This window comes from Littorina saxatilis, linkage group LG16, assembly GCF_037325665.1.
Source record: "Littorina saxatilis isolate snail1 linkage group LG16, US_GU_Lsax_2.0, whole genome shotgun sequence".
NCBI lineage: Eukaryota > Metazoa > Mollusca > Gastropoda > Littorinimorpha > Littorinidae > Littorina > Littorina saxatilis.
Genome location: NC_090260.1, coordinates 10925703 through 10938202, shown reverse-complemented (window position 1 = coordinate 10938202; position 12500 = coordinate 10925703). Strand labels below are relative to the sequence as shown.

General features: G+C 40.0%; 1 protein-coding gene and 1 long non-coding RNA gene across 5 annotated transcripts in view; both read left to right on the top strand.

The window, feature by feature from the left end:
* The window catches only part of LOC138950370 (uncharacterized), a 23026-nt gene that overhangs the window by 8712 nt on the left and 1814 nt on the right, over positions 1–12500 (top strand). For 2 of the 4 annotated variants that reach the window (XR_011450633.1, XM_070322108.1), the window contains exons 3-4: positions 10902–10994; positions 11616–11736. Coding sequence is in view for 1 of the 4 variants with exons in the window: in XM_070322108.1 (XP_070178209.1) it covers positions 10902–10994; positions 11616–11736 (214 nt within the window). In the remaining 3 variants the exon portion in view is untranslated. Of the gene's footprint in view, positions 1–2871; positions 3087–3194; positions 3278–10901; positions 10995–11615; positions 11737–12500 lie in introns of those variants that run through there. The other 2 variants (XR_011450632.1, XR_011450631.1) reach the window with 2 other exon arrangements.
* On the top strand, positions 3516–7091 carry LOC138950369 (uncharacterized). Its single transcript, XR_011450630.1, has 2 exons — positions 3516–4186; positions 5374–7091. It is a non-coding gene; the product is annotated as an uncharacterized lncRNA (long non-coding RNA).

Below are 12500 nucleotides of genomic sequence, written 5' to 3'. Positions count from 1 at the left end.
AAAACATGCAACCCACACATATGCTAATACCTTTTACATCTTTTGACCGAAGTGTGTCACATTTGGTACACGGGAAGTTTAGCTTGTTCATGATCAGTCAACAAATCGGCACGTTTGTAGGGCAAATATGGGACCCTCCACCACGAAATGAGTCGCATGTCACCTTTGCATGATTTTCATATTTTTACATTTTCATAAAGAGTTTTTTATGCTCTATCCAGTGGTGAAACCCGTTTTAGAAAAGAGCGAAAACTGTTTGAGTTATAAGCCTGTGACTAAGGTGACCCTCACGCTGTTACCATACACTCTCCGGACTTATATCAAGCCTAGCGCAGAACCGCGCGAGGTGACATGCGACTCATTTCGTGGTGGAGGGTCACATATGGTCTCTTTTAATCACAAATTGCCTAATTCGGAGATCGCTTCAACGGAACGAGGTTTGGCATTTAGCGGCATCCACGCTCACCCGCTGTACACCCTCCAGACATTTACCTTTGGGATACCTGAATGTCCGAGATTACAAAAACACCCGCCTCTGCCCAGATTATCGGTGACCTGAAGACAATGGTTACAGCTATGTTCAGGCTTATCCGTTTACAGGAAAGCCTTCGTGCAGTTGGCAATTTTGAAAAGATCATTAGTAACTTGGAGAGAAAAACAAGAAAAACACGTTACATTTTTTAGGGGGGGGGGAGGGGGGGGGGGGGAAGTTAAACGCCGAACTATTTCATCAAGTAAAAACAGATTTTGAATCTGTCTGGAATGATCATTCTCAGACTGATGTTCATTCACGACAACCAAACAGAAATTCACCAAAGAAAATTGACAAGAAAAATGACCTCTTCCGTTTTAAAGTCACACTTACAAATGCCGTGCAAAAGGAACGCATTCCTCCACTGGAGATGCTCTGATTAAAGTCACGGATTTTTATAGATGATGTTTCTATACTTCTTCCTCTTCTTCTTCTGCGTTAATGGGCTGAAACTCCCACGTTCACTCGTGTTTTTGAAAGAGATGATTTTTATGTATGACCGTTTTTACCTTGCCATTTAGGCAGCCATACGCCGCTTTTGGAGGAAGCATGCTAGGTATTTTTGTGTTTCCATAACCCACCAAACTCTGACATGGATTACATGATCTTTTCCGTGCGCACTTGGGCTTGTGCTTGCGTGTACACACGAAGGGGGATAAAGCACTGGCAGGTCTGCACATAAGTTGAACAGGGAGATCGGAAAAATCTCCACCCTCAACCCACCTGGCGGCAGCGGCCGGGATTCGAACCCACGACCTTCTGCTTGGGAGGCCGGCGTCTTACCACTAGGCCACTGGGCCCGTCAGTTTATATACTATTCCTTTCAGATAACCCAAGTGAAGAAAAAAACAAGTCGCGTAAGGCGAAAATACAATATTTAGTCAAGTAGCTGTCGAACTCACAGAATGAAACTGAACGCAATGCCATTTTTCAGCAAGACCGTATACTCGTAGCATCGTCAGTCCACCGCTCATGGCAAAGGCAGTGAAATTGACAAGAGGAGCGGGGTAGTAGTTGCGCTAAGAAGGATAGCACGCTTTTCTGTACCTCTCTTTGTTTTAACTTTCTGAGCGTGTTTTTAATCCAAACATATCATATCTATATGTTTTTGGAATCAGGAACCGACAAGGAATAAGATGAAAGTGTTTTTAAATTGATTTGGACAATTTAATTTTGATAATAATTTTTATATATTTAATTTTCAGAGCTTGTTTTTAATCCGAATATAACATATTTATATGTTTTTGGAATCAGCAAATAATGGAAAATAAGATAAACGTAAATTTGGATCGTTTTATAAATTTTTATTTTTTTTACAATTTTCCGATTTTTAATGACCAAAGTCATTAATTAATTTTTAAGCCACCAAGCTGAAATGCAATACCGAAGTCCGGGCTTTGTCGAAGATTACTTGACCAAAATTTCAACCAATTTGGTTAAAAAATGAGGGCGTGACAGTGCCGCCTCAACTTTCACGAAAAGCCGGATATGACGTCATCAAAGATATTTATCCAAAAAACGAAAAAAAATGTCAGGGATTTCATACCCAGGAACTGTCATGTCAAATTTCATAAAGATCGGTCCAGTAGTTTAGTCTGAATCGCTCTACACACACACACAGACACACGCACGCACATACACCACGACCCTCGTTTCGATTCCCCCTCGATGTTAAAATATTTAGTCAAAACTTGACTAAATATAATGAGGCTTTAAATCCGGTGAGTTTGGCTACCGCTCAGTTTGAAACATCGCACTATTGAGGCAATCCCCAAACTTGTGGAAATAAATGCTCACCAAATATAACGTCATTTGGTTGACAGACTTGAGGGTAGCTATCAATTTTGAGGGTTCATTTTTTTGTTGGGGGGGGGGGGTAGTGGGGTGGGTAGGGGGGGGGGTCTTCAGGAGCAAAATCTAAAATCTAACTCCAGTTACCTAGATGAGAAAAGCAGTAACCCTTATGCAGTTAAGTCTTTGCGTGTGTGTGTTGGCGTGTGAATTAAAGGATAATGCTGTATTAAAAAAAGCTATCTTCCGTTTTTCCATACGGTCCTGTTAAGCCTAATAGGTTAAGGGAACATCAACAAAAAAAGTTCAAGAACCTCATGTCTTTGAACTTAAACATTTATGCATAACGCTGATGGCCCCTGTAAGCCTAATCCTTGGAAAGGACATTATATGCCTATAATGTCCTCTCAAAATATTAGGCTGACAGGGGCAACCTGTACTTTCATAAGTTCACGAACCTCATGTATTTGGGGTTTAACAATGAAATGATAGTTGTCGGACTTCCACCGTTTTTAACAATGGAAGGACATCAAGAGTTGTCATGAACTTTGTGGCAGATATATATTAAGAGACAGCTCACTAAGTCACGTTTTCAGAACATACATCGACCGCTACTGCCAACAAGACATCAACCGCTACAGCCAATGCGACATAAACCGTCACAGCCAACAAGACATCAACCGCTACAGCCACCAAGATATCAACGGCCACTGCCAACAAGATATCAACCGCTGCTGCCAACGAAAGGTTTCTTTACTGTTTAGTATGTATTACCGTTGTAAGACTAATCTAATTTTGTTGTGATCTAATTCACATGAATTAGATGTTTTGACATAGACTTACGTGAGTTCCTTTTGGCATTGTTCTGCAGGTTTAAACCCGAGACAAAAAGTTGAAGTGGGATAATGTATGCACGCTGTCTGTTTCCATTTCTTCTCCTGATTTTGATCGCAGGTAAGGAAAATTAGCCATACTTGCTTCGCTCTGTCTTTCTGTCTCGCCATTTCCATAGCAACAGGGAAATTTGTGATTGTACGATTATGCATTTGATTGTTGTCTTTGTGTTATGCGTAATGCGATGTGTTGCCAACAGACAAGTTTCATTTTGTGCACAATGAATATGGACATTAAAATAGTCTTAACTTATCTGATCCATTGTCAGAGTGTAAAGCCGAGCGGTCTTAGCTTCACATTAAGGGCAGACCGGGTAGGCAAAATGAGTTATTTTTGGTCTCATACACCTTTTTGGGGTTGTTGCATTTTTCACACCTTTGAACATCCTGGAATGCATTCAATAATCTGCTTTTGTCATTTTAGACATGTATTCATGTAAATAAAACCATTTTCAAACCGATGTTTTGTTGTTTTTGTCTGTGTTTTATCAAAAAAATCGAAAAAATGGTCAACTTTGGATACTCCGTGCTGGTAAATGTGCGCACATGACATGACCCTTCGCTGTTCAAACTGTGTGGAAATTTCCGTTCTTCAAGATGACGTCATCACTGTTGGGGAATTTCCGTTGACATAGGCACAAAGAGAGAGAATCCGTTCCAACCGAAACCCCGGAATTAATATATGCAAATATATGTAGGTCAAAGGCATTTGGCGCAAGCGCAGTAGACAACTTATCAGTCCCCCGGTGTCAACAAATCCATGACGTTTTCACCGATTCAGCAGCATTTTTCAAAGTTTTGAGCTGCGGAGAACAACCCTAACATTGGAAATGTTCGGCATAGTGGCAAGAAATATCAGAGAAAGATGAACCAGCAGCAGCGAACAGTAGAAGGAAGTAACAACACTCCGAAATGAACCAACATGATCGTATTTGAGCAGACGACATTCTAAGATTCTTGACTCGACGAGGTGGGTTTTGCTTCTTTCTCTTTTCGATCTTGTTTGTTTGACAACGTGATTTATTGCACATCGTTATGTTGTTGTTGTTGTAAGAATGTGTTAGGGTTTGCAGGTAAATGATAAACAGTTTGTGTCTGGAGTATTTTGCGGGTTTCTTGATCCAATTTACTGACCATGCCGCCGCCGCACACCCCCCCCCCCCCCTCCCTCCCTCGATCATCTCTGTGATATCGTCTTCACAACCCCTATTTTATTGTTCTTCGCTGGCCAGTCCTTGAGAGCTTACTATGGTGTAACATCAAACATGTCATCAGTATTCTTTGTCTGGGGTCAAACTGAGAAGCAGCATCTGAGCGATGTACGACTGACACAGTTTCTGTTTCTGGTCATTGACCGTAGGAAAATAAGTACCCTACTAGAGAGCGTTCTCTAATTCTAAAGGATTGGTTTACACCAGCATGGCTGACCAACCTATCATTGACAGCAATATTGTTGTCAAATCTTTTCCATTAACTAAGGAATACAAAAATAGATCCAATTTACTTCACCAAAGAAAACAAAAAGAGTTAAACTAAAGGACTGGGGATGCAACTCATGAATCAAAAGCATAAAGATCACCTGCAAACAGTGCTAGGTTTAGGAAATCTGAAAATGTATACACACACACAGAACACACACACACACACACACAAAACAGACAAGAGACAAGAAACAAGCAAATACATAGCAAGTGTGATGAAATAAATTAATTTTAAAAGAAAAATATGAACAGAAAGAAAGAAAGAAAGAAAATAATTCAGCTAGTTTCAGTATTAGTTCCTGTGTGTATGTGATTGTGTGGTTACTCAAATCCCATAGTAAACTTGACATGTACATTTTGTGATAGGGGCCAATTAATGAATGTCTTTTGTGTGTGTGTGTGTGTGTTCGTCAACCCGACATAATTATGTGGGTACGAGCCGCTGAGGTGGTTGTAAGAAAACCCGCCTGGTTCAGTGGTTGGGGGCTGATTGGGATTTCTGATTTACCAGCCTAGCCAAAAAGTTGAGGTACACCCCATGTAACATGGTCATTTGCAAAATAAAGTACAAGCACTTGTTGACGTTTATATTGAGTCTTAAAATTTGCAGCTTATTACAAACAAAAACCATGGACAGTTGTATCAAATATTAAATCAGTGTTTGTGTATTTATTAGGTTGGAGCAAGGGGAGAGCCAGTCCTCCTGTGGTGGCAGCGAGGAGAAAGATTGACCTGATGGAAAAGTTTGCTAAACCGGAACTACCCTCTTCCACAGCAGAAACATCAGCTTTGCCATCTTCTGACCAACCATAAGAAGATACAGATACTTTGCCATCTTCTGACCCATCACAAGCAGATATGGATACTGGTACTGTGCAACGTCACTCCGCTGACATGTGTTGGGCTTTTGTCAACATTGATCAGCTCAATCTATTGCTGAAAGGTTTATATCCTGTACTGAATGCTTGTCTGATAGCAGTCTGATTATGAAAGAAGGTGATGCATCAGCCCAAGGATTTGCACAGGCCCTGCATCTGGAGTGCATATGAGTGTCCATTCAAGTCTGCAGTTGTTTACTCTTCTCCCGGTGTTTGCAACGCTTCGGGTGGTAAAGTTGCATTTTAAATAATCCGCGTATGACCAAGTTGGTACATGGAAAGGGACATTCAGCTTTACAGAAATTTGCTGCAGTGTTAGGATTGAGCACAGAAATACTGTAATTAAAATGTTGCAACTTTTGAATGGCTTGATAGCTTTGTTCCATTTGTGTATATATAATTATGTAATGTTGTTGATGATTTGTGAAGCATCATTTCTATGCAATGGAATAAGAAATCAGTGCATCCGTTGGGTTTTTATGAGTCTGACAGTTTGGTTCTGATCAATATTTTCATATCAGCACAAACACAGATAATTGACTTTTTTAATGTTTTCATATAATTTTTTTTAAATCAAAAAAATCTGATAATTTGATTATCAAATCATTTCCCCTTCATAGTTAAAGTGTTATTCTGGTTAAAAAAAAAACCACCCCATTAATTCAAGCTCTACTGTGGTACTAGTTTACCGGGGTACTAGTGAGACTCTTTTACATGCTGTTTTCTCTACATGTAATTTGAGACAAAATGTGGTAATTAAAATGTTGTAACTTTTGAATGGCAAGATGGATTTGTTCCAATTTTGTATATGTTGTTTATGATTTGTGAAGCACCATTTCTGTGCATGGAATAAGAATACAGTGGATTCCTTGTGTTTTTATGAGTCCGACAGTTTCGTTTTGATTCATATCTGCACTAACATAGATGAGTTTTCAAATGATTTTTTAAAAAAAGTCTGGATAATTTGATCGTCAAATCATTTCCCCATCATAGTAAAGTGGTTATTCTTATAAAAACATATCAATTCAGGCTGCACTGTGCTACTAGTTTGAGGTACTGGTTGGAATCTTTCAAATGCTGTTTTCTCTGAATGTAATTTTCAGACAAACATCTGTAATTAAAATGTTGCAACTTTTGAATGGCTTGATGGATTTGTTTCATTTTTGTTTATGTTGTTTATGATTTGTAAAGCGTCAGTTTTGTGTATGGAATAAGAGTTAAGTGCATTGGTTGGGTTTTTATGAGTCTGACAGTTTGGTTCTGATTCATGTTTTCATATCGGTACAAACAAAGATGGCTGTTTTCATATGATGTATATAAAAAAAAATCCTGATAATTTGATTGTCAAATCCTTTTCCCTACATAGTAAAGTGGTCATTCTGATAAAAACATATGAATTCAGGGTGCACTGTGCTACTGGTTTTTTTATGTACTGGTTCAAATCTTTAAAATGCTGTTTTCTCTGAATGTAATTTTCAGACAAAACGCTACAATTAAAATGTTGCAACTTTTGAAAGGCTTGATGGATTTGTTCAGTTTTTGTATATGTTGTTTATGAGTTGTACAGCATCAGTTCTGTGTATGGAATAAGAGTTCAGTGCATTGGTTGGGTTTTTATGAGTCTGACAGTTAGGATTTCATGTATTTTTCTTATCAAAACTGAACCGGTAACTGAAAATGCTAAATTAAAATAATATATTGCTTAGAAATGCTTTTCGATACACAGAATTATTAAACACACACATATTGCTGCAAAGAAGAAAAATTGGATCAAAACATGCACTGGTTCACAAACTGCAACATTTTAAAAAAAGCACATTTTATAACGTTTTTCTCACATTTTGGTGAATAAAACCCCCAAAAATTGCTTTTCACTCAAAATTTAAAATGGTTTCCCTTAATTAGGTTATTCTGCTTGCAAAAATCAAACAAGCAGCAAGCTGTTTCCAAAATAAAAAAAAAAAGTGCTTGCCTACCCTGTCCCCCCTTAACTTATCTGTGTCTGTGTCTTAGATGTTATACGTGTTTGAAAGTCATTTGTCAGGATGACAATCACACAACAGGACAAACAGACACACAGAATATAAACTCAAGAAGAGGCAGGTGAAGTTCAAAATTGTATTGAATCAAAACAAACCATGAAAACAACTCAATACTAGGCGTAGGTTCTTTGCAGAAAGTATATCAGTACATTGGTTCACTCTATTCCTGTAATTTTTCTACTACTTAAAACATTATTCTAAGTCATTAAAAGGCTGAAACTTTGGGCGTGACCCGTAGGTACCTTTAACAAAATACGCTACTGAAAAAAATATTCTAAGTCCTAAAATGGCTGAAAATGTGGGCAGGGGTTCGGGGCCTGAACAAAAATAAAAGTAAAAGAGCAAAGCGACGCCACTTTACTCGCCGTGTGGTAACCTGGGACTGCGGAACGTTTTTTGTTATCCCTGTTAGTTCAGTCTACAGGGCGGAGTCCGGTGTACCATTTAGACACTTAAGCCAGGTTGGTTGCCAAGACTCCGGAGGACAGTTTAGAGCTAACAGCAAATACTTCGATACTAGGTTGGGACCCGCCCACAGCCGTTCGATAATAAGGTTGGGACCCTCCCACAACCGTTTCTCAGAAGTACTACTGAAACTCTAAGCGGGAAGTCCGGTATACCATTTAGACACTTAAGCCAGGTTGGTTGCCAAGACTCCCCCGAACCTCAAAAACTAACAGCTTATATATCTTCCATGACTGTTCATGACGTCACAGCTATGGACCCAATCAACACGTCGCTCTGGGACCACAAAACCAAATGGGGAGGGAGGGGGAGAGTTTCGAGGCTGCTGTCAGCCTCCTCAGAAGCTACAGTTAAAATCCCTCAAAAATACACAACAACTCCTGCACTAAGAAAACTACACCAAAAACGCTATAAAGAAATACATCAATAAAAAGAAAATTCTACGACGCATCATTTGATACCAAACACTCACAGGTGATCAACACTGCGAGCAAAGTGCAAAATCTCTGACTATTACCTCGCAAAATAGTCATGTCACACCAAAAAACGTATGCAGTTACAAGTTAACCACAATCAAACACAGTGTATATTCAACAGGCTTCTTGTATGTAGATGATAAACATAAAATCTACATTCTACTAAGCAAATGAATACAGAATACATATTTATATTGAATACATGGATAAAAGAAAGAATGATAGAAAAGCTATAAAAGAGAGAGAGAGAGAGAGAGAGAGAGAGAGAGAGAGAGAGAGAGAGAGAGAGAGAGAATGTGTGCGTGTGTGTGTGTGTGTGTGTGTGTGTGTGTGTGTGTGTGTGTGTGTGTGTGTGTGTGTGTGTGTTCGTCTGTGTGTAACAAGTATTATTAACAAAAGCACAGCAACATAGAAGTAAAGAATCAGGTCAAAAAGGAAAAGGGTGTTGGGGAGGAGGGAGGCGAGAGATGGATGTAGAAAAGACAATGCCCTCGCTGACTGCCCTCGCACACAAACAAAGGCGTAGGGGGTTAGCGACACGAGAGGTGACCGAGGGGTTAAAAAGACAATACAGAGAGGTTACATGGGGAGAGGGGGGAAAGGGGTTCACAGACTGGCCCCTCCGTCCTCCATAACTTGAATCCAGTCAGTTCGGCGCCATCGTGTCAGAGCCAATTAAATTCTACCGCGGGAGAACAATGAGAAAGGACTGGACCATACCTATTTTCAAACCCTTTACAAAGAGAAGGAACAAATCCGATTTTAAAGTGTGAAACTCCACACAGTTTCAATACTAACTCAGATAATATATTCTGCTCTCTGCGCCTTCTCTTCTTCTTCACTCTATGAACTTTAAGAAGAAAATTGCATATGGAGAAAAGATAAATTATTCCTGTAGTCGCTTTTCTCCACAAGAGTACCAGTTATTCCATTCATTTAATACTCAACTGAATGGGTAAACGAGGGCGGGAGTGGAAGTTTGTCTGCCTATGAGTTTGAAAGATTGACTAAATGTATAAATGTCGCTTCGTGCAATTTGATTTTTGGATAGAAATCGCTCGGATGGTATGGAGAAAATGATCAATACGCTTTTTTGTCAGTCACATCGGAAAGACACCTAACAATAATGTAAATAGAGACACATCTTTACAACAAACGTAAACCATGGAGTGATACTACTTTCAAAATAGTCCTGTGATTGTCATTGACCGATCAGATACCTCATTTGTTTGTTTGCTTAACGCCCAGTCCACCACGAAGGGCCATATCAGGGCGGTGCTGCTTTGACATTTAACGTGCGCCACACACAAGACAGAAGTCGCAGCACAGGCTTCATGTCTCACCCAGTCACATTATTGTGACACCGGACCAACCAGTCCTAGCACTAACCCCATAATGCCAGACGCCAGGCGGAGCAGCCACTAGATTGCCAATTTTAAAGTCTTAGGTATGACCCGGCCGGGGTTCGAACCCACGACCTACCGCTCACTGGGCGGACGCCTTACCACTAGGCCACCGTGTTGCGGTAGATACCTCATTCGACTACCTAACCCTCGTTAAAAACAATATGAAACTTGGTATGTCATCATATTCAATATTCTGTATCATAACGTCTTGATTTCTTACGATTGATTTCTCTCAGTTTTTCACACCGGTTTAAACACAATCCGAAAGTATCACAGTCAAAATATAAGCAAACAAGAAATTCCTCCGAGGTAGGAAAAACACCCCCGTCCTTACCATTCTCACTGCCACCAACTGAGAAGGTTATTTCCCTTTGACCATTAATATGTCCCTCTATAAGTCCTTGTAGAATCTTAATCCACCAATAACTCCCTAACCGTGTGTTTGACTGGTCCCAAGTTTTGTAAGGACCGTCTCAGGAATGTATAGAACCTGTTCACCAAGTTTGGTGACGATCGGTCTGTTCATTCTTGAGATCTATATGCGAACACAAACACACAAACAAACAAACAAACACATCGACCGAATCCTATACACACCCCTATACCGGGGGTGTAAATATTGGCGACATCGATTTTCGGGATCAATCGCTGTATTATGTTGTTAATCTCAAAGATCATAATAAATCCCGATGGGAAAGGCCGTCTTCAATAAAGCTACCGCCATGCGTGGGTCAGAAAGATAGTTCATTAGTTAGTTGTTGCTTTTTGGGTCCAGCGGACCATATAGGCCAAATCAGGACCCTTGTGAGAAAGATGATCGACCCATTGACCTCGCACAAACTGTGACGTAAAACTTTGAAGCCAAGAGGTATGCCTAAAACTAAATTGCAAGCGTCTTGAAAACAGCTGAAAGGTTTGATCTCCTCTTTGGTTCCAGGGAGGAATCTGATTTTGTCCGACGACCGTGTGTACAATACTTCCAGGCAACTCAACACATTTGAAACGCTGAATCGACGCACTAGAGATATACGTGAGTATAAGTGCAAAAAATAGACAGACAAACATGCACACAAAACAAAACAGACAAAGTTGCAACGCTGATTGTTTTTACTCTGAAGTTGTTTTTTTCAGTTCACATGTTACTGCTTGAGTTTAATTGTTCGACTTGATTTGTTCGTTCTCTAGGATGCATACAAACCAGCCATGTGTCAAACCCATTTGACATACTTTTGTTTTGGGTGAGGGCTGGTCGTAAAAAAAAATAGTCATGGTACAATGTAACGTATTTTATTGTGTAATGTGACATATCCAATGGTGCAATGTGACGTATTCAATGGTACAATGTGACGTATTCAATGGTGCAATGTGACGTATTCAATGGTACAATGTGACGTATTCAATAGTACAATGTGACATATTCAATGGTGCAATGTGACGTATTCAATGGTACAATGTGACGTATTCAATGGTGCAATGTGACGTATTCAATAGTACAATGTGACGTATTCAATGGTGCAATGTGACGTATTCAATTGTGCAATATGACGTATTCAATGGTGCAATGTGACGTATTCAATAGTGCAATGTGAAGTATTCAATGATGAAATGTGACGTATTCAATCTTACAATGTGACGTATTGTATGTCCGCAGACCTGCGGCCAAAAGACACGCGGCGCAAGATGACAAAGAGATCTCGAAGGGATATTTGGACGATTTATGGGGAAGAGCTGAAAGAACAAAATGAAATTATCGAGGAACACCGTGAATATTGGTGAGGCTTGTTGGCCCATAGGTGTCTGTGACATCTCATTTCAGACACAAAAATCCGTCATAAATATATTTTACACATAAGTTCCCAGTAACATTTGAAAAAAAAGCAGCTAAAAATTCAAATAAGGAATCCAAATACTTACAAAGCAGGTGTTGTTGTTTTTGTTTTATGTCAAATAAGGATATCAATGCAAACACAAAAACATTTGATCTGTATTCAAGTGTCATGATGGCAGATAATGCGTGATACAGTCATTTGTTCGAGAAGCGCTATGCAGGCTCCATACCTCCGACATCAGCCCTCTAGGTTTTCTGTAGGGGTTGCCCCACCCTTAGCCCCTGGCCCATTATGTCCTACCCTGAGGGCACAAGGGGGGGGGGGGGGTTGTTTCTCCGAGGATCCCACCCCATAGCTAGAGGTTTTACCGCCCCTCTTGCCCGCGTGATGAACCAGTCAGTGGATACGTAGGGTATTTCATGGAGGAAAACAGAGCCACCTGTTGCCCCGCCCCTCTCCTGGTGGGATCACCGCAAGTTGGTCTGCAACTGCTTATTCGTCCAGCCATATTTTCACTTATTGGCTGCTTTAAACCCAAAGGGAAGGAGCTCTTTCTGGAACAGTTAGCATTACATTTACTAACCATGAACATGGTATAAAAAAACGTTCGCCAAAAAAATATTGCAACAAATTTCGCACCCAAATACAAGCATTACAGATTCATTTTACGTGACCGTCGCTCAAACAAATAAGGTAGCCTCAAAACG